A 25,427-nucleotide genomic window follows, 5' to 3' on the forward strand; every position below is an offset into this window, starting at 1 on the left:
GTCTAGATTAGATGGTGGTTGGTCTAATTCTGTGCCTCTTAATCTCACATGACATGAAGCAGTATGTATGAATAACAGTTGGATGGGACTTTGGGGAGAGCTGAGGAATATAATTAATGTATTGTGAGAAAAAGCGCCTGTTTGCTTATAACATAGTCCATATGTTCTAGCAGTTGTGATATACAGGCAGGTGAACAAAAGGGAATAATGGAAGGAGAGAAGAGCTTCAATATGAAGACATGAGGAGCAAGGGTCAGGAGAATTATAAAGTACAGATTCATTGTAAAGAAAACGGGAGGGGAGATGATCGCTCTGGTGAGAGTTAAAGTCCAAACCAGGAGTGGGAAGAGGAGGCAGGGAGAAGATTGAGGGAAAGATTGCCATCCACTGCCAGCTGGTATTTCCTTAAGAACAAAAGGGGGAGGAAGACAGAAGTCAGAAACCCTCAAGCTAAGGCCATAAAAAATTAAGCAAATCACAGCATCCAAAAAGCTGATTCTTACTCATATCGCTCTCTTGTCTTACTCTTTCGTGAAGAAGAAAGAAGAAAAGGAGCATAACAGTCTATGAGAAGTATCGTGTGTTTGTATATGAAATAGTTCCTTTTCCCACTTTCATTTTTCTGGGAGAATTACTCAGGCTTCTAAGATGTGATTTGGCCACGTTAAGCAAATTTTATTCCATTTTTGGTATTTGTATTGCTAACATTTTGGCCATGTTAAGCAAATTTTATTCTGTTTTTGGTATTTGTATTGCTAACATTTGTATTGCTTCTCTCTTGTCTTAAAACTATTAATTCAAATATTCAAACATGTTTGTTTATTTTATGGTCTTCACTTCTGCCAGGATTCTCTAGAGTTTCCCCGTCTGTTCTTTTAAAAATGGTATTTTTCCTGGAAAAGTAGAAGAAAGCACCTGTTGTTCTTAACATCTCTGATAGGAAGAAGAGTAGAATAAATGGAATTTTAGGAAAAAGAGTAGAATAAATGGAATTTTAGTTTTGTGGGATGATTTTATTTATTTTAAATTTTATTTTTTTGGGGGGTTATAACATCTTTTTTTAAAATATCTTTATTGGAGTATAATTGCCTTACAATGACGTGTTAGTTTCTGCTCTATAACAAAGTGAATCAGTTATACATATACATATGTTCCCATATCTCTTCCCTCTTGAGTCTCCCTCCCTCCCACCCTCCCTATCCCACCCCTCTAGGTGGTCACAAAGCACCTAGCTGATCTCCCTGTGCTATGCAGCTGCTTCCCACTAGCTATCTATTTTACGTTTGGTAGTGTATATATGTCCATGCCACTCTCTCACTTTGTCCCAGCTCACCCTTCCCCCTCCCCATATCCTCAAGTCCATTCTCTAGTATGTCTGTGTCTTTATTTCCGTCTTGCTCCTAGGTTCTTCATGAACTTTTTTTCTTAGATTCCATATATATGTGTTAGCATACGGTATTTGTTTTTCTCTTTCTGACTTACTTCACTCTGTATGACAGACTCTAGGTCCATCCACCTCACTACAAATAACTCAATTTTGTTTCTTTTTATGGCGGAGTAATAGTCCATTGTATATATGTGCCACATCTTCTTTATCCATTCATCTGTCGATGGACACTTAGGTTGCTTCCATGTCCTGGCTATTGTAAATAGAGCTGCAATGAACATTTTGGTACATGACTCTTTTTGAATTATGGTTTTCTCAGGGTATATGCCCAGTAGTGGGATTACTGGGTCATCTGGTAGTTCTATTTTTAGTTTTTTTAAGGAACCTCCATACTGTTCTCCATAGTGGCTGTATCCATTTACATTCCCACCAGCAGTGTAAGAGGGTTCCCTTTTCTCCACACCCTCCCCAGCATTTACTGTTTGTAGATTTTTTGACGATGGCCATTCTGACTGGTGTGAGATGATATCTCATTGTAGTTTTGATTTGCATTTCTCTAATGATTAATGATGTTGAGCATCCTTTCATGTGTTTGTTGGCAGTCTGTATATCTTCTTTGGAGAAATGTCTATTTAGGTCTTCAGCCCATTTTTGGATTGGGTTGTTTGTTTTTTTGATATTGAGCTGCATGACCTGCTTGTAAATTTTGGAGATGAATCCTTTGTCAGTTGCTATATTTTCAAATATTGTCTCCCATTCTGAGGGTTGTCTTTTCATCTTGTTTATGGTTTCCTTTGCTGTGCAAAAGCTTTTAAGTTTCATTAGGTCCCATTTGTTTATTTTTGTTTTTATTTCCATTTTTCTAGGAGGTGGGTCAAAAAGGATCTTGCTGTGATTTATGTCATAGAGTGTTCTGCCTATGTTTTCCTCTAAGAGTTTGATAGTGTCTGGCCTTACATTTAGGTCTTTAATCCATTTTGAGTTTATTTTTGTGTATGGTGTTAGGGAGTGTTCTAATTTCATACTTTTTTATATGTACCTGTCCAGTTTTTCCAGCACCACTTATTGAAGAGGCTGTCTTTTCTCCACTGTGTATTCTTGCCTCCTTTATCAAAGATAAGGTGACCATATGTGCGTGGGTTTATCTCTGCGTTTTCTATCCTGTTCCATTGATCTATCTTTCTGTTTTTGTGCCAGTACCATACTGTCTTGATTACTGTAGCTTTGTAGTATAGTCTGAAGTCAGGGAGCCTGATTCCTCCAGCTCCATTTTTCGTTCTCAAGATTGCTTTGGCTATTCGGGGTCTTTTGTGTTTCCATACAAATTGTGTAATTTTTTGTTCTAGTTCTGTGAAAAATGCCATTGGTAGTTTGATAAGGATTGCATTGAATCTGTAGATTGCTTTGGATAGTAGAGTCATTTTCACAGTGTTGATTCTTCCAATCCAAGAACATGGTATATCTCTCCATCTGTTTGTATCATCTTTAATTTCTTTCATAAGTGTCTTATAATTTTCTGCATACAGGTCTTTTGTCTCCTTAGGTAGGTTTATTCCTAGATGTGGGATGATTTTAGATTGCCAGTTTCTAACCTGAAGGGGCTCACGTTCTATAGTGTTTAAAGGAAGAAAACGTTAGGAAGAAACTTGCATTTTTATTTAATATATCAGTTTACTCCAGCAAACACCTTTTTTCCCCTCTAAAAAAGCAGATGTGTAGGGAGTTACAAGGTTCATTTTTTTTAATGTGATGACAACATATTTGTATTTACCTTGTGAACTACTCTAAATGCATGAAAAATGAATTTTCTACCCAAATGTGTACCTCCCTTTAGAAATCCTGCAGTGGACATTTTATTTCCCTTGCTTTATGTTTATTATGGTTACTGGGGAAATTTTCTTTATAAAGGTAATGAAAGGATTTTGCAGGCAGGTTGACTGCTCTGGAGGATATTTGCTTCTAGCTAATTTTTTTTTTTTTTTTTTTTTGCGGTATGCGGACCTCTCACTGTTGTGGCCTCTCCCCTTGCGGAGCACAGGCTCCGGACATGCAGGATCAGAGGCCATGGCTCATGGGCCCAGCCGCTCCGCGGCATGTGGGATCTTCCCGGACCGGGGCACAAACCTGTGTCCCCTGCATCGGCAGGCGGACTCTCAACCACTGCGCCACCAGGGAAGCCCCTAGCTAATTTTAATGATCATATTCTCTTGGTTTCCAAGGTGATTCTTTTGGAAGTTTCTACATGATTAAAGGAGAAGCCTCAGGTTTTGAACATAAATGCAGCCAAAGTTGGAACTATTTTTCCTTGAATTCTTTGTAGTTCTCCAGTGTTAGTTGTGAGATGAAAAAGTAACAGATCAGTTGACCAGAATACAAGTAGTAGGATTTGGAGAGTTTGAACAGTGCTCGTCCAGCATTCTGGCCTTGACCATGGTTCCAGGTCACCTTGGAGAAGGGCGTGGTTATCATCTTTTAAGTGTGAAAACCATTAAAATCTACTCCTTACAGGACTGGCTGCATAATTTTTGGAGGCAGTGCAGAACTAAAATGCAGGGCCCCTTGTTCAGAAAGCACAAAAAGGTGCCATTAAAGGCATAAAAATAGAAAGCTTTTTCCTTTCTTAGTCTTTTTCTCTCTTGACCTGTCAAGATTTTTTTTTTATTTGGTATTTAATGCCATGCCCCCTTAGGCATACTCAAGAAGCAAGGGCAGATCCTGAGAGGTACCCAGGAACCCCACCCTGTGATTTAGTGCACACACAGGTGACTAGCTGCTGGTAGTCGCCAGCAGCTAGTTGTCAGCTCCTGGGCTAACATGCCTGCCCTTCTCTGGCCGGGGGAGAAGTTGAGACAGGCCTCTCCCCTTTCCATGGGCCCACTGTCCCAACCCATGGTGGACAGGGGACCTCCCAGCGTATTGTAGTCTCTGCTCCAAGACACACTAGGTACCTGGGTTGGGGTAAGCAAGAGGCTAGTTGCCACTGAGTCATCCACCAAATGCACTGGGACACTGCCAACCCAGGGTGCAGGTGGCATCCCTATACCCCACACTGTGACACCGTGGGGTGTGCATATCTAATCCCATCCCTTTCCATGTTTGCACCCAGGGCAGTAGTAGTCACTAGGCAGGAGTGGGAAGGGGAAAGCTGGGGTCCCTGGGGAGCCGGGGACAGGGAAGTAAGTTACCCAGACTCATATGGGGGCAGTGCTGGGACTGTGTGTGAGCCAAGTCTCTGAGCCCCTGACACATGCTCCCCTATCCCATTGGACTTCATAAGCAAAACACCATTCCCATAACAGAATTATCAAGAATTTCAAGATGGCAACCAGAGAACTTTAAACCCCACATGCGAGCCCTTCTGAATCCGGATCCCTGTGTGAGTTCACTGGTCATGTGCCCTGACTGAGCAGTTCTCATCTATGAAATTAGCTGATAAATTTGAACTCCTTCATATTCTCCAGCAGTCTTTCCTTTTGAGGTAACATCTGCTTGTCTTTCTCACTCTTTTTTTTCCCTCTGTAAATCTAAAATTTTATAAATATTTCAGATAACTTACCTCTATTGCAAAATAGTTGAAAGCATTGGTTTTTGAGTCAGACCTGAGCAGTATATTGCAGTGATCCCCAACTTTTTTGGCACTAGGGACCGGTTTCATGGAAGACTGGGAGTTGGGGGGATGGTTTTGGGATGATTCAAGCACATTACATTTATTGTACACTTTATTTCTATTATTATTACATTGTAATATATGATGAAGTAATTATACAACTCACCATAATGCAGAATCAGTGGGAGCCCTGAGCTTATTTTCACCTGCCACTCACTGATAGGGTTTTGATATGAGTCTGCAAGCAATTGATTTACTATGGTCTCTGTGCAGTCAAACCTCTCTGCTAATGACAATCTGTATTTTCAGCCACGCCCCAGCGCTCGCATCACCGCCTCAGCTCTACCTCAGATCATCAGGCATTAGATTCTCATAAGGAGCACGCAACCTAGGTCCCTCGCATGCGCAGTTCACCGTGGGTTCGCGCTCCTATGAGACTCCAGTGCTACCGCTGATCTGACAGGAGGAGGAACTCAGGCGGTAATGCGAGTGACGGGGAGTGGCTGTAAATACAGATGAAGCTTCACTCGCGCCTGCCGCTCACCTCCTGCTGTGTGGCCCAGTTCCTAGCAGGCCATGGACTGGTACTGGTCCATGGCCCAGGGGTTGCAGACCCCTGGTATACTGGAACATTGTCTCTGCTGCTTCCTAGTGTTGTGGCCTTGGGCTGTAAGTCGATTAGTTAATGAGGGAGCATTTATTTGGGCCAGGTGCTCCCATTCTTTAATTTACATTAGGAGTGCCTGAGAGGTAAATGTAGATTGCTGCATCCTATTTCTAGAGATCCTGATTCAGTAGACTTGTGATGGCCCCACGAACCGGAGATTATGAGTTGTCAGACTTAAATGAATGGAATGACTGTTTCTCTTTAGAGTGAATTTTTTTTTTTTTTTTTTTTTTTTGCGGTACGCGGGCCTCTCAGTGTTGTGGCCTCTCCCGTTGCAGAGCACAGGCTCCGGACGCGCAGGCTCAGCGGCCGTGGCTCACGGGCCTAGCTGCTCCGCGGCATGTGGGATCTTCCCGGACCAGGGCACGAACCCGTGTCCCCTGCATTGGCAGGCGAACTCTCAACCACTGCGCCACCAGGGAAGCCCTAGAGTGAATATTTTTGAGCTCACGTTTCTTAACTGGCTATATCCAGAGTTATCGGAATGAGATAGATATAAATCAATGAATCAGTCAGTTTATCTATTGATTTATCTATCTATCTATCTTTTGGCACATATTATATCTATAATCCCAACAGCCTCATTTTCTAATCAATCAAATCAGTTCTTGAGCCATTAAGGGAAAAAAATATATGTCAGCTATGAAACTAGGTTTCATGATCTAGAGAATTATGAGATTATCACATCATAATCTGCATTTGGTATATTATACTGTATTTTAAAAATTATATGCAGATTTCCTATAATTTGTTTTTCCTCATTCTCCTCTTATGCCTATTACTTTTTATTTTTCTTTTCCATCCTTGTATGGGTTATGTTTATTAAAATTAACCTAGGTATTTCTGGTATAAAAATGTCTATGTAAGTCAGAATTATTCACTTTTTCCCTTGGAAATCTTAAGAAATGAAAAAACTATGGAGAAAAATTATAAAACACAACAGTAAAAATATATACACACAAAAAAAGAAGGAAAATCTCACAAACTTTAATTTTAGCAAACTAAGAGATATATATCTCTAGATTTCAAAATATATATAAAAGCTAAACAAAAACAGTTGAGGTTGGACGGAAGCCAAGTAGGAGGAAGTGATGAGCATGAAGTGTGGATGGAGGGCCCTGTGGGGGTAGATTTCAGGAAAGCCAGCAAAAATGACACCTCCTAATGGTGAGACCAAAGCTGTATCACTGTTTGCAACACTAGGTACAGGAACTGGTGAGCAAGGCTGGCAGATGCTCTCCCCGACTCAGTTTAATTCAGGGAAGTGGAAGAAGTACACAGAAAACCTTGTGGATGGCACATTTTCCAGAGGCAGTGTACCTCGGAGGCAGCTAAACTACAAAAGCACCCTCCTTGGAGCTGGTCGAGACAATCCAACTCACTCAATGATGGGTAATAAAGAAGAAACACACAGCATCAAAGACAAGAAAAAGAATTTGAGCATCGCTTACTAACAAAAATTATCACTGGAAAAATGAGGCCTCAGGGCAACTGAAAGTTGAGATCAAATATTTTACCATAAATTAAAAAAAAAACAATAACTCTGTAAGAAGGATCACAAAAAAAGAAATACAAGACCTACAGAAAAAAGCAGTTGGTCAACAGGAAGAGATGCAATGTTAGCTGGTTGGTTCAGGAAAAAAGTACTAAAGCTATCACAGAAATGAAGACAAATTTGGAAAGAACACAGGAAACATTAGACACTGCAGAAATCTCAGTGGGGAACATGGGAGATAGAAATAATAAAGCTGAAATAAATGAAATGAAAAAGAGCTAAAAATAATTAGATATATAGACCAAGCAGAGCTAGCATATGTATAATTGGAATCTCTTAAGGAAAAGCAAAGTAGAGAAAGTATTGAGATGTCAAGAAAAATTTCCTAAAATAAATGGAGATTTATATTAATATGTTAATAAAAATGTAGTAAAAGTTGACCCAAGAAGGTTCCTGCCAAGACTTATATTATTAAAAATAGACTTGAAATATAAAGGAAATAATTCTTTGAGCAGTCAAGCAAAAAATTAAATCATTTATCTAGGAAAATATCAGCATGGCTTTAGTCTTCTCTGTAGCAATATTCTATAGGATAACATTTCCAATATTTTCAAGGAAAATAGGAACTAAGAATTTTATATTTAGGTAAATTGTTTTTGTAGTGTAAAGGCTAAAGACAAAAAGATTAGAACTTGCAAAAATTTGGAGGAATTGTTCCCATGAGTCCTTTTTTGAAGAAACTATTATAATCATTAATTTTAGCTGACCAAGAGATTACTGGGAATGTTGGCAAGTTTTGAATACATTTAAACTGTAGAACTAAGATAGAAAGAAATGTGATGATTAGGATGACAGAATAGAATGTAAGCATTATATGCTCTCACAATGTAGAAATGATACAGGTAACAATAACTGAGCAGGAAAAGGGAAGGAAGGTGGGAGGTAGAATAAATTCACTAATTGCATAAGCTCTAGTGGCTGGGAGTCAAAGCTTATCAGTTTAAGCAGCCAAACTGACTAATAGAGGTAGGAGCATATTTAATAGTACCAGAGTAAACTCTAAGAGAGATAAAATTATTGACTAATAGTAGGTGGGAAAGGAAGAGGAAAAATGCTAGTTTTAAATATTGCTCATTTGGAATTTTTATTGACTGAAAACGAATAGAAGAGTATTATGATTGTATGGATAACCACTAGAATAAAAATTACCTACAAAAAACAAAGGAATATCAGCTATATTTGGTATGTTTAAATTAAAAAACATTAAATTATGAAAACAGAAAACATAATTGAAGTGAGGTAAGTATAAACAAATTTATAAGTCATATCAATGCACGTAAATGGGTTTAACTCATCTAATAAAAAATAATTCAGATTTGGGTCACATAGCTTATAAGAGACCCCTTCAGATAAAGTAATTACAGATATTAAAAATAAGAGTATGAGTAAAGGTATACAGGCAAATATAAATAATAAAGAAAGTAGACCAAAAGGATTAAGTGAAATGAAGAATTGGCTTTTTATTGCCTAAGGATACAATTCACAATGAAGATAAAATGGTTATGAATATATATGCATTGAATACCAGCATATCCATATACTTATAAAAAAGAATGAAAGAAGAAATTATTTAATAGTAAGAAATTTTAATTTACCTCTCAGTCATGACAGGTCAAAATATAAAACAGAATATATAAAATATAAAACAATATAGCAGTTAATTCTAAGAAGCATAATTAATGAGGAAGATCTGACAGGTACATTTATTTTTTTTAATTAAAAAAATTTTTTTTAATAAATTTATTTTATTTTTTTTATTTATTTATTTATTTATTTATTTATTTATTTATTTATTTATTTATTTTTTGCGGTATGTGGGCCTCTCACTGTTGTGGCCTCCCCCGTTGCGGAGCACAGGCTCCGGACGCGCAGGCTCCGGACGCGCAGGCTCAGCGGCCATGGCTCACGGGCCCAGCCGCTCCGCGGCATATGGGATCCTCCCAGACCGGGGCACGAACCCGTATCCCCTGCATCGGCAGGCGGACTCCCAACCACTTGCGCCACCAGGGAGGCCCTATTTTATTTATTTTTGGCTGTGTTGCGTGCGGGCTTTATCTAGTTGCGGTGAGCGGGGGCTACTCTTCGTTGTGGTGTGCAGGCTTCTTACTGCAGTGGCTTCTCTTGTTGCAGAGCACAGGCTCTAGGCGCACGGGCTTCAGTAGTTGAGGCACGCAGGCTCAGTAGTTGTGGCTTGTGGGCTCTAGAGCGCAGGCTCAGTGTGGTGCACGGGCTTAGTTGCTCCGTGGCATGTAGGATCTTCCCGGACCAGGGCTCCAACCCGTGTCCCCTGCATTGGCAGGCAGATTCTTCACCACTGCACCACCAGGGAAGCTCCTGACAGGTACATTTAGAACCCTGTATTCTGAATATAGAGACTATACTTTCTTTTCAAGTGCCTGTTAAATATTTTTAAAATTGAGCTTTTCTTATATAAAAAATGGTAATACATTTTAAGAATAGGCACAGTTTACTAATATGAGAAATCAGAAAACAGACAGACTCTTGCTTTCTTAATCAACTTTTGTGTAAAAATAAAATTTCAGAATATTTAGAAAACAGTGATGAAAGCACTACTATGCTATGGTACTGTGCCAAGGTAGTGCTCAGATGAAAACTTATTTATGTAAGTTTAACCACTTATATAAATATATATATATTTAACCACCTACTTAAACATTGGAAAAACAACAACAAAATAAATGAAGGCAAACAGAAGGAAGGGATTAATAAAGATAAACATAGAAATTGAGTTAGTAAAACTGTAGTATTGAAAATTAATCCAGAGGTAACTGTTTACTTTTTTTTTAACAGAAAGTCAGCTAACCCAATCAAGAAAAAACAAAGCACAAGTTAACAACATAGCAATTAACAACATAATCAACAATCACATAAATTGAGGAAAATAAAAAGGATATATTACTATTAACATGGCAAATAAAATATAAACACTTGGATAAAATGAAACTTATTCAATGAAATATAATTTACCAACTACAATGTGTGTTATCACAAGAAAATTCTAACACTCTTAAAGAGCAGATAATCCCAATGCTATTTTAAACTATACCGAAGTATAGAAAATTAAAATCATCCAGATTCTATTTTTATATAATCTCAAAGTCTGATAAGTATCTCACTAAAAAATAAGACTAGAGACCAGTTGTGATTGTTAATATTGATGAAAAGTCTGAAATAAAAAAATCACAAACTGAACTTTGAAGCATATTAAAAGAATTATTCATCACCACCAAGTATGACTTATTCTAGGAATGCAAGGCCTTCCCTGTATTCAGTATTAAAAAAAATCTATTTTTGTAATTCATCATGTTAATTGACATAAAGAAAAAAAGTAGATGATCACCTCCATGGATTCTGAAATCTAACATCATTTTGATTAAAATAAAACAATCTGGGCTTCCCTGGTGACGCAGTGGTTGAGAGTCTGCCTGCCGATTCAGGGGACACGGGTTCGTGCGCTGGTCCGGGAAGATCACACATGCCGCGGAGCAGCTGGACCCGTGAGCCATGGCCACTGAGCCTGCGCGTCCGGAGCCTGTGCTCCGAAACGGGAGAGGCCACAGCAGTGAGAGGCCCGCGTATCACAAATAAATAAATAATAAAATAAAACAATCTAACTAGGGATAGTTGGTTTCATTTACATGATAAATACACTTGTATATCAGCTCCAAATCTGGCCTCTTAATGAGAACATTGTGATATTCCTACTAAAGTCTGGAACAGATAAGGATGCTTATAAACACTGTTATACATTGTGCTAAGTTTTACATTTCATTAGCAAATAGGTAAAAGAAGGAAAATAAAGGCATAAAAATTAGAAAGGAGGAGGTAAAGCTATTGCTATGTGACAATTTATTCATGCATTCAAGAGGTATTAATTAAGTCCCAACTATATTCTAGGTACTGGTGAAAAAAGATACAAAAAATTTCCTTTGTTTACAGAGCTTACATTCTAGTAATATCCTATTACATGAGTGTATACCTGGAAAATTAAGGGAATTAAGTGAAAAGCTACCATAAACATTACAAAATGTTAGCACAAGATTAGTTACCATACACACACACACGCACACACACAAAAAGCAATTAGAAGATATAAGAAAATTTCTTAATTATAATAGAAACCAAAAAAGATGATATCCCTAGGAATCAATGTAACAAGGATGTGCAAGGTATGTGAGGAAAATTTTCAAACATTGTGAAGGACACAAAAGACAAATTCAGTTAAAGATATCAAGTCACCCTATGCTAGTATAAGAACTTGGTATAATCTCATTATAGATACTGACAGGTTTTCTTGTTTTCCCATTTATTTTGAAACTAGACAAGCTAATTCTAAAGTTCATATAGAAAAATAAATAAGGATTTCTGAGTAACCTGACCATATGTACTGGCACATGAGTAATAGAATGGTGGGAGAATAGATTTGATTTCTCATGGAGAAAACATGAATGATGGTACTGGCCTATCTGGGTAGCCATTTGGAAAGAATTAAAATTAGATTCATACCTCCCACTGTATACCAGGATATATTCCAAATGTACTAAAGATTGAATGTAAGAATCAAAACTGTAAATGTATTAGAATCAAAGCTGTAAATGTAGGAGAATTTCTTGGACTTTCAGAGTAGGGAATGCTTTTCTACTTATGACCCCAAATACAGAAGCTATAACAGAAAAGGTTGATAAATTCAAACATGATTTTAAAAACTTCTGCAAGTAAAAAACACAAGCAAAATGCACCATAAGCTAATACTAAAACTCAAGTGACACATCAGTACATACTGTGCAGTTTAGCGTACAGATATAGGCTTGATCACTCTAATAACTGAAGAACTTCTACAAATCAATAAACAAATTAGTAGATCAAGAAAAATATGGGCAGTAGATATGAAAAGACTGTTCTAAAGAGGAAATACAGATGGTTTTAAAACACAAGAAAATATCCTTCTTTCATAAAAAGAGGAAATCAAATTAAAGATATACTGAGATACTACTTTTTATATATCAGGCTGGAAAAAAATTGAAAAATACAATAACATACTCTGTTGATGAGGCTTTGGGAAATGGGTACTCTTGCTTGTGAGAATATGAATTGGTAAAATCATTGGTGACAGTAATTTTTCAATATCTAAAAATATTGCAAATGCATGGACCCTTTCATCTCCAACGTTCACTTACAGGAATTTATCTCTCTATATATGTGTATAAAATAACCCATGACAAGGTTATTTATTGCAGCATTGTTTGTAGTAGTAGAAGTTCGGAAGCTACCTAAGTGCGCATTAATAGTGGAGTGGATAAGTAAATTATGGCATGTCCTTAACGGTTCTACAAAAGAAGGAGGACGTTCCCAATATTTTGATGTGGAAATGTTCCAAGATACATTGTAAAGTGAAAAACCCAAAGTCCAGAATAATAGAACCATTTGTGTGAAGGTGGTGGTGGGGAGACATAAGAACGCATATTCAAATTTGTTTATATTTGGTGAGATAACTTTGGAAAGAAATAGATTGAATAGCCTGTTACCTGGTAGGAAGGGGAGGGTAGGAACTGAGAGAACAGGAACAAAATGGAAGGTGAAATTGGGGATAATTTGTATTTTGTGAACCATGGGAACGCTTTACCTATTGAATAGACTTAGGAAATGAATGAAAATTAAAAATGAATTCCTTTAAGAAAATGGTATAGCCAAGGTATATTGTAGGCTGTGCATTTTCTCTCTCCCGTATTTTCTAATTGAGAGACACAGAAGGAGAGTGTAGATGGTGTCCTGACTTCTAAGAAAAACACCTCAAAGTACACACCACACTGAAAGTTCGCAAATAACTTTTACAGACACAAGCTCAGCACATTTTATAACCTCGGTCATAACATTAAGGCCATTTGCTGTGTTTCCTGTGTGTCTGACACTCTGAATTTCTTGAGAGGCTTTAAAAAGGAGTCACATGTACATTCCGCCCTTATAACTTGACAGCTGGTTGGCCTGCCTTCCCTACCCCATTTTTGTTTCTGTCCTCTGATTATTAACATCTCCTTAATTGTAAAGCAAAGGTAGAATAAATAAAGGAGTAGAACTAAGTCCGTTTAGTTTTGTTGTACGGCAGGTCGCCCTCACGTAATTGTTGACAGGATGCTCTCTAAGACCCCGAAGAGAGAGGAGAGACAGAACTAACATGTACTGAGATTTGCATACATTTTTACATTCCACCGTTTAGGTGGATATATAACCTTCTTTTGAACAGGTAAGGAAACTGAGGCTCAGAGAATTCACTGGAACAAGGAGTTGAACCTACGTCTGTCATCTCCTAATGTTATAGAAATGAGAGCAAGAAACAGAGTAATGTCATCTTATGGCAAGCATAAATATTGGTAGTTTCTCTTTCTACTTTACCAAGTTTGCATCTTCAAGTACTGCGTAGTCATTGTAAAAAGTTTGATGGAGTTCTGGTCAAAAGGATGACCAAGAAAGGAATAGAAGAGGAATGTGTGAAGAACCAAGGAGAGGGGAGACTGAAGAGAAAACATGTTTTGTAAGTGGAATTGGTACCTTAGTCTAAGGTGAGGTATTTGGGGATTATTCCATGCTTTTCTTCTGTCCTGCGTTATCCTGATATGTGATAATGGGTACAGCATATTTTCATTAGAAAGTGCAATATTGGAATGATGTCTTTTTGCAAATTCACCTTCACCTAACTCCTTTCCTTGAAGGCTGGTGGAGCCAGCTGGCTGTTCCATCGAACCTTTGTTGCTGTAAGAAGTACCGGCATTAGAGTGAGATTCATATTTTTCAGTGTTGTTTCATAATGAGTAACTTCTCTTGTCCTAAGTGGTTGTTTACGTTCATGCTGCTGATGGAAGACCTCGGTCCTCAGTGGTCAATATAGAAATCTCAGTAGCAGATAGAAAATACAGGAAAAACAAATATCTCCAATATAGACAGGGGCAGATCTGTTCATGGTGAAGATGAAAATGATTTTCCTGGTACCTTGTTTCATAGCATCCTGATGAAAAGAGATTGGAGGGCCTCTCCAAGCAGCTGGACTGGGATGTTCGCAGCATTCAACGCTGGTTCCGACAAAGACGCAACCAGGAGAAGCCAAGCACACTGAAGAGGTTCTGTGAGAGCATGTGAGTTGCTGTTTTTCTTTTTGAAAGAAAAACCTGCCTAACTTACTCATACCATCCCTGAGGTGAAAAATAACAGCTCAGAGCAGGCTCCAGCAGCCCCCCAAAAACATGCCATCTGGTGGAAGAAAGTAGTCCATGAAAAACTAGGGGGTAGTAGTTTGTTGGAATTTGTGATTTCCACTTTGGATGCAGTAAATGAGGTTTGCTTCCTAATGGAGTTTCAACACAGCAGTCAGATTACAAGGGCCTACAGTGGTATTTTCAATCAGCCAGCTTTAACACATGCCATTACTTTTATAGTTTGCATTGTAATAGAGGGGGATTAGTCAAGATGTTCTTTCCACTGATAAAAGCTGAGATACTAGGATATATTGTCAGAGGGTCATGATGATGGCCTGTCTTCCTGGAGTTTTAAGAAATGGCTGTATTATATTCCTGGGTGAGTTTAATGAATCATTGCTTGAAGTGGGGGATGGAATGAAAGTCTCTTCCATTTCTGAAATGTGAACTTCATGGTGTGTAAATTATAAGTCAATAAAGCTGTTATAAATAATAAAAGACCCACAGAGAACTCTTGGAGCACAGAGATATTTTGAAATAGTGACGCTCTGTATGTATATATCTATAGGAAAGTTAGAGAAAGAAATGTTGAAGCATCGAGCGCATCCCCAACGAAGGGAAGATTCTGCTTTGAGACTTGTTGCTCCATTTGGTCTTGATCCTTTGAGATATGACTGTGCCTTTGTCTAATGGTTCTTTCCTTTGGGAGCTTTCCCCTGACACCTGGTCACTTAAACAACAATGCTGTCAGTGTAGCTCTTTCCATTTGGGGTTAAAGTTGCATTTTCAGGTTTAGCTTTCAGTTATTCTGAAAAAGTATTTTAGCAATTGCAATCTAAAGCCTAGAGGGGAACCTAATTTTATGGGAGAAACGAATGAGAGGCAGAATAATATCATAAATCCTAGGGTTGGATAAATATGGGGAGCATAAACAGGGTCTTCAGGAGGTCAGAATATTTATAAAGCCTGGAAAAACAACCTAGCAGATAGAATCTGCATAAGCCCTTCCTATAATGAACTTAGTGGCAGTTAATAGAAGAAGGATTTATGCATCTGGGTTCCTGATCAAAAGCCGGAATTGTTTCCTGGCCTGGTTGTGCCACATATGCAAAGGGCCTGGGCTCCAATGCTGAGCTGTAGGTCTGAGCAGATGAAGTAGCATCTAAGCACATGCCCGGGCGCTGAAACTCATGTTCCATCTTCCCCTCCTCCAACTAACTTCTTTGGTAACTCAGTGCTCTTCCTTTGCATACTGTACTGAGTTGACACCAGTTTCTAGGCCAGTATGCATAGGAGTCGGTCACCTGGATCTTGTTAAAATGCAGATTCTGATTCAGTTGGTCTGGTATAGCAGCTGAAATTGCATTTTTAACAAGTTCCCAGGTGATGCCACTGGTCCATTGACCACACTTTGAATAGTAAGGCTTGACACTGTACTGGTGTATGTGTCTTCTCCCTGAATTTAGCTGGTCTTTATGTGCATACCACAATCACCAGGATGGTCATAGTTAATACTTAGTTAAAACTATTTCTAATGATAGCTGGAGGCATGATGATGTGAAGGCACGGTGCAGGTGGGCAGTGTGTAAAGTATCGATTATGATTTTTTCCCTCAAGAAGCTTTATATGAGATGTGACAGAATATCTGCATATGTGTAGATATTTTAGTTTTTTAATTCCATGATAGATTTAAAAAACTAAACGTTTATGTGTGCTGTACGGTTGGTATGGACAGGCAGTAGAGATTAAAGGAGAAAGATCAGCTGTGCGTTAGGGCACACAGCAGGGTTCCTGGGACTAGAGCTTGAGTCCATACCGGTGACCTTGAACTCTCTGTTTCAGAAGACTATGTTGATGAACTTTGTTTTTTTGGTTAATAAATTTATTTATTTATTTATTCATTTATTTATTTATTTTTGGCTGAGTTGGGTCTTTGTTGCTGGGCGCGGGCTTTCTCTAGTTGCGCCGAGTGGGGGCTACTCTTTGTTGCAGTGGGCGGGCTTCTCACTGCCATGGCTTCTCTTGTTGTGGAGCACGGGCTCTAGGCACGTGGGCTTCAATAGTTGTGGCACATGGGCTCAGTAGTTGTGGCTCACAGGCTCTAGAGTGCAGGCTCAGTAGTTGTGGCACACAGGCTTAGTTGCTCCAGGGCATGTGGGATCTTCCCGGACCAGGGCTCGAACGCGTGTCCCCTGCCTTGGCAGGCGGATTCTTAACCACTGCGCCACCGGGGAAGCCCCACGAACTTTGTTTTGAAACTCTTTTCCTCCTTGGCTTCTGAGTCGCCACTAGGTTTTACTCTTGCCTTTCCGGGGACCTTTGTTTGCATTGTTTATTCTACATTTTCCCTGGGTCTTTAATGGGCTACGTCTCCAGCTTAGCCCTTTGTTTTCCTGATCCTATCTTCCACCCTCTCACCAACTACGTCCAAAGCCATGTGTCCAGTGCAGAGGTTTCTTTTGAGCCATTGTTCTGCTGTCTCCCACAGGCAACTCTGATTTGCTTCTGCTCCTGACTTCCCTTTTTCTCCCATTTTTATGCCTCTCTTATGTTACAGCTGGAAACTCACCCCAATTTGCCACTGACTTCCACTAGTTCTTTGTAAAGCCAACTGCTATGGCCCCGATCCTAATTGTTCTCCCAGGTCTCTTCGTTATCTCATCCTCATAGATATTTTATTTGCTCCAAAAACAATAATCTTCCTAAAATACTACTACTAGTGTCTCCATGATCTGTTACTTTAAAACTTCATGATTTGGGGTTTCCGTGATTTGGGGTTTCCCTGGTTACGCAGTGGTTAAGAATCTGCCTGCCAGTGCAGGGGGCACAGGTTCGTTCCCTGGTCCGGGAAGATCTCACATGCCGTGGAGCGGCTAAGCCCACAGCTAGTGCACCACAACTACTGAGCCTGCGCTCTAGAGCCCGTCAGCCACAACTACTGAGCCCGCGTGCCACAACTACTGAAACCCGTGTGCCTAGAGCCTGTGCTCCTCAACAAGAGAAGCCACCACAGGGAGAAGCCTGTGCACCGCAACAAAGAGTAGCCCCCGCTCGACGCAACTAGAGAAAGCCCGCGCCCAGCAACAAAGACCCAATGCAGCCAAAAAGAAAAAAACTTAATGATTTTTCTACAACTCTAAGATAAATATTAGGCTCCTTAGTCTGAAAGCTAGAACGTGGCTTCCATCTGTTTGGTATCAGTCACCCGAATGACCCCCTTCCTTCCAGAGGGCTGTATTTTCACTGTCCATACATTTCTCATTCCTGCCCTGGTTTGTGCTGTGTTCCTGGCATGGAACACCTGCATCCCTCTGCCCCTACTGTTTATCCCCTGCCCACTCTTCAAACTGCAGGCCTTCTCAGTAACGTGCCATGACAGTTGGGTCTGGAGTAAGCAGTAGTTCTTCTGAATTCTCAGAGTTTTTATTGTAAGTCCTAGTCATTTAATACTGAATCAACATGCTTTCTTTATGTGATCATTTAGCTTTTCTTAGCTTGTCTGTATATTTTCACCCTACTTGTTTCACATGTGCTCCTTGAGGACACAAGAACTGCATCTTGTTTTTCTTACATTCTTCTCAGCCTTACCACAGCATGTAGACTCTGCTGAGTAAGTATTTGTTAACTGACTGTACGTTACGAAGGCATTGTTTAGGAATGGTCTGCTGATGTAAGTTGGCATCCTGCCTCCCAAAATGAAGAGTGCCTAATATACACACCGTTTGGCCTAAAATTTGTCTGGGAAAATGACCAAATAGTGGGACAATTTCAAAGGCAAGAATTCAGAGGAAAGATTGGGGTGGCAAAGGAGAACATTCAGACAACACCCTGAGGAATTAGCAGAATTATATTGGTCTATGTGTACACATGTGTATGTCATAGTTATTTGCTTGTCAATATAAAAAACGATCTGGAGGGCTTCCCTGGTGGCGCAGTGGTTGAGAGTCCGCCTGCCGATGCAGGGGACACGGGTTCGTGCCCCGGTCCGGGAAGATCCCATATGCCGTGGAGCGGTTGGGTCCGTTAGCCACGGCCACTGAGCCTGCGCGTCTGTAGCCTGTGCTCCTCAACGGGAGAGGTAACAACAGTGAGGGGCCCGCGTACCTCAAAAAAAAAAAAAAAAAAAAAAACGATCTGGAAAAGTTGTTTTTAACCAGGGATGCCCTTTACAACCATCTGGTGTGCTTTTCAAAATACACATGCCTAAGCTCCACTCCAGGATGTCTGATTCAGTGTGATGACCCAAGTGGGGTCTGGACATATCTACCTTGGAAGGAATACCCTGAGTACATATGATAACACATGCCTGGTTAAGAAGCACTAATCTGTCTTGAAGACATGACATGTCTTACATATTTAATGCAAAACAAGAATATGATATTAGTTACTTTTAAGAAATTCTGGCATTGTATGTGCAGTTTTATCGAATTGTTACTGGACTTATAATTACATACTTAACTCTAATCAGGTTTCTGTAAAATTTAAATAAACCGATTCCAAAAAAAAAAAAGAACCACTAATCTCTGAAAGGAGATGACTGCTGTTCAGAAGTACTAAAAATCAAATTAGAAAGCAGGACAGCACAAATCTGGGGCTTGTAGATCTAGGGCCCAAATGAAAAGATTCTATAGTTTTTCTGTTACATAAGTTACTGTTTTAGAAACTATAGAATCCCTTCAGGGGAATCGTAGTTGGTCTTTTGGCAGTATAGAACAGCACCAGTAGGCATGCCAAAACAGTGCTGGTAGCCATCTGCTGGCGTGTCCAATTTTTGGCACACCCATTTAATACAGATGGACCAAGTAGAAATTGTTCAGCAAGTAGTGTGTTGAAACATGGATGTGTTTTTTTTTTTCTTTTATGCTTGATGTCAGTCATCAACGGCTGTGTTAGTCTTGATGGATGTTTCTTCCAGAAGCATTTAAATCCTTATTGGCAACTGAAATAGAGATTTTCAAGAGGGAGAGAAGGATTTGTAAAAATGAGATAGCACGTGAGACATTGGTTCTAAGTGGGAGCCATTTAGCTGGGGGATCACAGTTTGACGCTACTGAAGCTTGGTTTTACTCCTCCAACAATTGCATAAAGATAATATAAAAATAAATATTTTCAATAAAAAATAAAGTTTTCAGAATAAGTGGCTTCTCTCTCACTGAGGGCACCCGTGCTCATCATTTTTGAATATTGTGCAGTACATTTAATAGCACGCATCAGGAGTACATATTATATATGTCTTTCATTTGATTAGTCTCCAATTGACTGGACAGATAAATCTCTCATATGTTAACCTGAAAGTATAGGACAAGGAGTATTCACACTCCACAGATTGGTACTACAGTCGACCTCTGAACAGCAGCAGGGGTCAGGGGCCAACCCTCCAAACAGTTGAAAGTCCTTGTGTGATTTTCCTTTTCGTCCTCTATATCTGTGGTTCTTCTGCATCCATGGTTCTGCATTTGCAGATACACCCGACCTTGGATAGGGTAGTACTTTAGTATTTGCTGTTGAAAAAAAATCTGCATATAAGTGGACCTGCGCAGTTCAAACCCATGTCGTTCAAGGGTCAACTGTAATTTATTTGGGTTGCAGTTTGCTCCGTGTGGACTCTTATTGTAAGATTAGGGCCCAAGATTGTCTTTTCTTTAGGAATTCCATTTTAGAGTTGATGCTGATTAAAACTACCCCACATGCTGCCATAGTTGGATGCTTCTGTTCAGTGGCAGGCAGATTGACCGAAATCTGGGACCCTTTTGGAACTGCGACTTTATTTCTGCAAAGGAGCCCCTCGGTGATCTTCTTAATTTGTGATTCCACTGAAGTAAGGATAACTCAGCAAAGAGGAAAGAGTGGCTTAATTAGTTACCCTCATGCCACCAACTCAGTCACTATTTTTATTTGGTAGCCGTTTTACTTGGACAAGTCAGCCATACTGTCTTGTGACCTCAGTAAGAAAGTGGAGCCTAATAATTGATGGGTGTGGGGAGAGGGAATAGGGCTCTTTAGGTCTTTGATCTCAGGAAATTGTGTGGTGAATATATTCAACAAGTTTTTATAACCCAGCCACCTGTTTGCAAAAAAACCCCAACTGAATTATTGTAAACTGTTTTAGAATCTTCCATGTATTCTACAGTCTGATGATGGGTGAAATTTTGCCAAAGAGAAAATTCAGCTTTGATGATTTTTTCCATTCATCATGACATCATGTACAAAGCTTACCACCAAAGTTCTCCTGAAGATCGATGTAGTTTTTGAAGGGGAGAATAAGAAAGTATTATCTTATCTTCTAGAGAAATGGCACCTTCATTTTTTTAGTACTGGGATATATGATAAGCAACTCATTGATGCTGATCATGAGTCTGGAAAAAATGAATCATAAAACTGAAGGACAACCTCTTAGTTCTTGAAAAGTACAGGGTTGAGTTCTTTTGTTGCTGTTGTGATGGTGATTATTTCCCATTAATACACAACAGTCCTTGGACTGATGAACAACTTTTGAGGTATGTAGTTATACATCGAGTTATTGTTCAAATTTGGTTGAGCCCGTGAATGTCTTGGTGTTCAAGACTATTCTTGACTATTTTAAATGGTTTTAAATCTATGGCTTGTATCGAGGTCAGTTTTAACTTTGGAGCAGGGAGCAGCAAACTTTTCCTGTAAATGGCCAGAAAAGAAATAATTTCAGCCACATGAACCTTGTCACAATTACAACTCAGCTATTGTCTCAACAAAAACAGCCAGAGACAAAGCAAACGTATGTGGCTGGGCTCCAATAAAACTTTAATTATGGATGTTGAAGTTTGAACTTATCATTTTCATGTGTCCTGAAGCATTATTCTTAAAAATTTTTTTTTCAACCGTTTAAAAATTTAAAAACTGTTTTTAACTTATGGGCTATATGAAAACAGATGGCAGGCTGGATGTGGCCAGCCAGCCATAGTTTGCTAAATCCTGCTTGAGGATTACAATACTATTAGCAGTTCTGTCAGAGTTTCAAGAAAAAGAATATGGTCTTATAGCACCAGGCACAGTCACCATTGCTCAGAGTGTCACTATATAATAGAAACATTAGAACAGTTCTGTATGCCCATCTGTAATATTTCCGGGACACAGTGCCTTGATGCTGTGCTGTTTCATTAGCTCAATCAGGCCCTCTTTGAAGTTGTTAGTATTATTAAGACAATATCACTTTCACTATAGAAATTTTGAAGATTGATGAATTGAACTATAGACCCGTTACTCTTTTGCCTTGAGTAAGCTTTTGAAACCTTTCCCCCTCTTTCTGTTCCACACCTACCATCTGTGAAGAGTGAACTCAGGTTTTCCATTTAGATCAAGCCTCTCACATTCCTTGATGGCATATGGCTAGGCCTCTATAATTCATGTGTACTGGCTAATTAAGGAAAACAGATTTTTGCTAAAAATATCAGAGAGGCCATGCTTTGGCCAAGCTGTCTGTATCTGAGGTACTGCTGGTCAGTTTTCCTTAAATCCTATATTTCTCAAGGCTCTGTAATTTTTCCAGTAATTTTATTCAACATGGCTAGTGATGAAAAGGACAGAGTATATGGAGGAATAACAATTTATTAAGGCCTACTGTTCTTATTTAATTCTTGTCTGCCATTTTTTGAATTTATATGCCATTTCTTATTGTTGTTTAGTCTATGTTAAAAGATATTTATTTCTGATTTGGAACAGGATCATGAAAATCATTACAATCAACTTTGATTATAGAGAATTTTTAAATGTAAAAATAATGTTTATTAAAAAATTGGGGGAAAAAACACTCCAAAGCCTACCACCCAGATATAAATACTTTAACTTTTTTTACTTATATGGCATTGTATTCTATAGATGTACCCACACAAATACACATACATGCTATGTATCTGAGCTTGGTGCCTGCCCTTCTTGAGATTTTTTTTCATAGAACCTGCCTCCTCAGGGTGCCTGAAGAAAGGCTATAGAAACATGATGTTTTATGCTTTATCTTCAGGATCTATAAATCATTTACCTCTGAGTGGCAGTCCAGCCACTTGGGCTATAACATGACATATGCATTCCTAAAAACTGCCACACTATGCAAAATTGCACCAAAAAACATAACAGCACAATACAGGGCTTAGAAGAAAAATGAGTCGAGGCACAACACTGGAAACATCATCAGTGACACATTTTAAATAAAGATAGGCAGGCTTCCCTGGTGGCACAGTGGTTGAGAGTCCGCCTGCCGATGCAGGGGACACGGGTTCATGCCCCGGTCCGGGAAGATCCCACATGCCGCGGAGCGGCTGCGCCCATGAGCCATGGCCGCTGAGCCTGCACGTCCAGAGCCTGTGCTCCGCAACGGGAGAGGCCACAACAGTGAGAGGCCCGCGTACCACAAAATAAATAAATAAATAAATAAAGATAGGAACCTGATAAAAATAGTAGCACAGTTCTACACATGTTAAATGGTTAAGAAATACATAAAGACTGCAATAAATATGACACTTTACCTCGAAAAGGACCTGAAGTCTGCTTGTAATTTGGTGTTGGTATATTAGTTTGCTAGGACTGCGTAACTAAATACCACAGACTGGGTGGCTTACACAACAGAAATGTATTTCTTACAGTTCTGGAGGCTGGAAGTCGAAGATCATAAAAATGTTACAGAGTTGATTTCTCCAGAGGCCTCTCTCCTTGGCTTGCATGTGGTCCCCTTCTCCCTGTGTCGTAACATGGTCTTTCCTCTTGCACATTCATCCTTGGTGTCCCTTCCTCTTCTTATAAGGACACCAGTCATACTGGAATAAGATGCCACTCTTATGACCTCATTTAACCTTAGTTACTTCCTTAAAGGCTTATTTCCAAATACAGTCACATTAGGGGTTAGGGCTTCAATCTATGAATTTAGTGGGAATACAGTTCAGTCCAAAACAGTGTTGGAAGGGTTACAGCTCATAAGTTGCTGCGAGGGGCTGGAAGGAGGGTGATCTGAAATGGGAGGGACAGTGGTAACATAGGTGGATGTGTCTCACAACATGTGTGAATTGAAGTAGCTTGGAGATATTGAGGGGTGTGTGTGTGTGTGGTATGTGTGTGTTTTGTGTATTCCTGCACTGCTTAGGTCAACTCATTACAGTTTTCTGCATTCACCTAGTGTTTCTGGCAGATTAAGTCGCACGTAAGCAAATACGAAGCTCATGTTATGCTCACATAATATTGGGAGACATTTATGGTTTCAGCATATGGTTTACAGCAGCATTATGGTGTAGTGAGCTCTAGGAGCCAGGTAGTATGAGTTGGAGTCTCCTCTCTATCATAAAGATGTATGTGGGATGTTTGCGAGAGTTGTTTGACCACCCTACGCTTCAGCTTCTTTATTTGTAGAACGGGCATATGAATAATGCCTGCCTCATGGGGCCATTGTGAAGACTAAATGAGTTAACATATATAAAGCGTTTAGAGAGGTGTCTTGCACACAGTAAGGGGGTGGTGAATGTTAGCTACCTTCAACATCATTGAATTGTCTGTTAGTCAAGTTGGTGTAACAGGAGAAGCAACAAATAGTACAGTTGTCCCTCTGTATCTGTGGCTGTGACACCCGAGAATATGGAACCCATGGATGTGGAACCCGCAAATACAGAGGGCTGACTGTACTGTGCCATTTTGTAAAAGGGACTTGAACATCTGAGGATTTTGGTACCCGTGGGGGTCCTGGAACCAATCCTCCATGGTGACCAAGGGAGGACTGTAGCCTGTCACAACCATGCACTGGCCGTGGCACTTTCCCTAGCAGAGGTGGCTCTGGTGTTTGAGAGGAGAAATCCAAGGAGATGCCAGGAGAGCAGCTTTTCAATTTAGAGCAAAACTCTTTCATCCTGTGGAACCCCAAGGGGGCAGGATCCATGTGGGCTCACAGGGATGTCAACATACAAAAAAGATGCCAAACCTATCTGAGTTCAGAGCATCGGAGCCTTTGGCTGGCTGCTGAGTAGCAATGTGACAGAAGTGGATGAGAAATAGTGTCCTACTTCAGCAGGGAGCCAGGCCTGCTGTGCCTCTGGAAGCCCAGGCTTTTGAAGCACCACATGAGAGATGTCAGAACACACAGTGAATATCTTTGAACCACAGAGATTTAAAATTTGCCCAGGTGATTCTGAGGAGGACACAGCTTGTTTCTGCCAAGAGGGAGGGAGGAATAGGCTGGATTCCCTCAGTGCTGGCTTTGGTAAAGCCCTCTCTGCTGGGGCAGGACAGTCTGAGCAGCCTTAGGAGGTCAGCGTGGCTTCTGGGGACAGGAGTTTGCTGTGAAACATAGTATTTGTTGGTTACTTCCTAAGTGCAGGCGAAGGGGTAAGGGGGCAATGGATCTTGAACATAGTTGAGGATGGAAATCAGATGTACCTGGTTCATGTCCTGGCTCAAGCTCTGTTACCCTTAGCGAATAATTTAACTTTCCCAGATGCCTCTTCTGTAAAGGGGAAATGACTCCTAGTTATGGGGTCATTCTGGGGATTAAACTAGAGTGTCTCTCAGTGCCTGGTTCCCTTTCAAGTGGGCTGTTTGGGGCAGTTGATTCTGTTATTAGTTAAGTTGTTCATTACCTTAGGTAGGGAGCCATAAGCTGTAATACTTCAGTGATGTGACTCCTTTCTAGGGCCTCTTCCTTATGGCCCTGGCCGTGGGGTCTTCTGGGTCTTGTATCTCAGTTTGCCATCAGGAGAACCGTAGTTGAGACTGTTGAGAAGCCAGCGCTTTGTGGTTTCCTCTCGGGAATCCAGTCTGCTTTGCCCTCTCTTTCTCTCTCGTTCTCTTTCGTCTTTCCACCCCACCCCATCCCTTGCACTCACCTCCCGCCTCCTGCTGTTACCGGGGCACTTGCCTTCTGTTTCCTCCTGGCTCTTCGCCCTTCTGTGATTAGCTCATGGTGGCCACATTCCTTAGCCAGGGGCAGACAGGAGGTTTAAAAGAATCCTCTGTCATTCCTAATTTGGCTGTAATTGTCTTAAAAGTTGGGACAT

At 40.0% G+C, this 25,427-nt stretch overlaps 1 protein-coding gene across 3 annotated transcripts in view; it reads left to right on the forward strand.

Annotated features, from left to right (window-relative positions):
* The window catches only part of CERS6 (ceramide synthase 6), a 334,052-nt gene that overhangs the window by 89,845 nt on the left and 218,780 nt on the right, over window positions 1–25,427 (forward strand). For all 3 annotated transcript variants that reach the window (XM_060106271.1, XM_060106272.1, XM_060106270.1), the window contains exon 3: window positions 14,234–14,364. In XM_060106271.1, the coding sequence (XP_059962254.1) occupies window positions 14,234–14,364 (131 nt within the window). The remainder of the gene's footprint in view (window positions 1–14,233; window positions 14,365–25,427) is intronic.

Source organism: Mesoplodon densirostris, chromosome 8, assembly GCF_025265405.1.
Source record: "Mesoplodon densirostris isolate mMesDen1 chromosome 8, mMesDen1 primary haplotype, whole genome shotgun sequence".
In the NCBI taxonomy this organism is placed as follows: domain Eukaryota; kingdom Metazoa; phylum Chordata; class Mammalia; order Artiodactyla; family Ziphiidae; genus Mesoplodon; species Mesoplodon densirostris.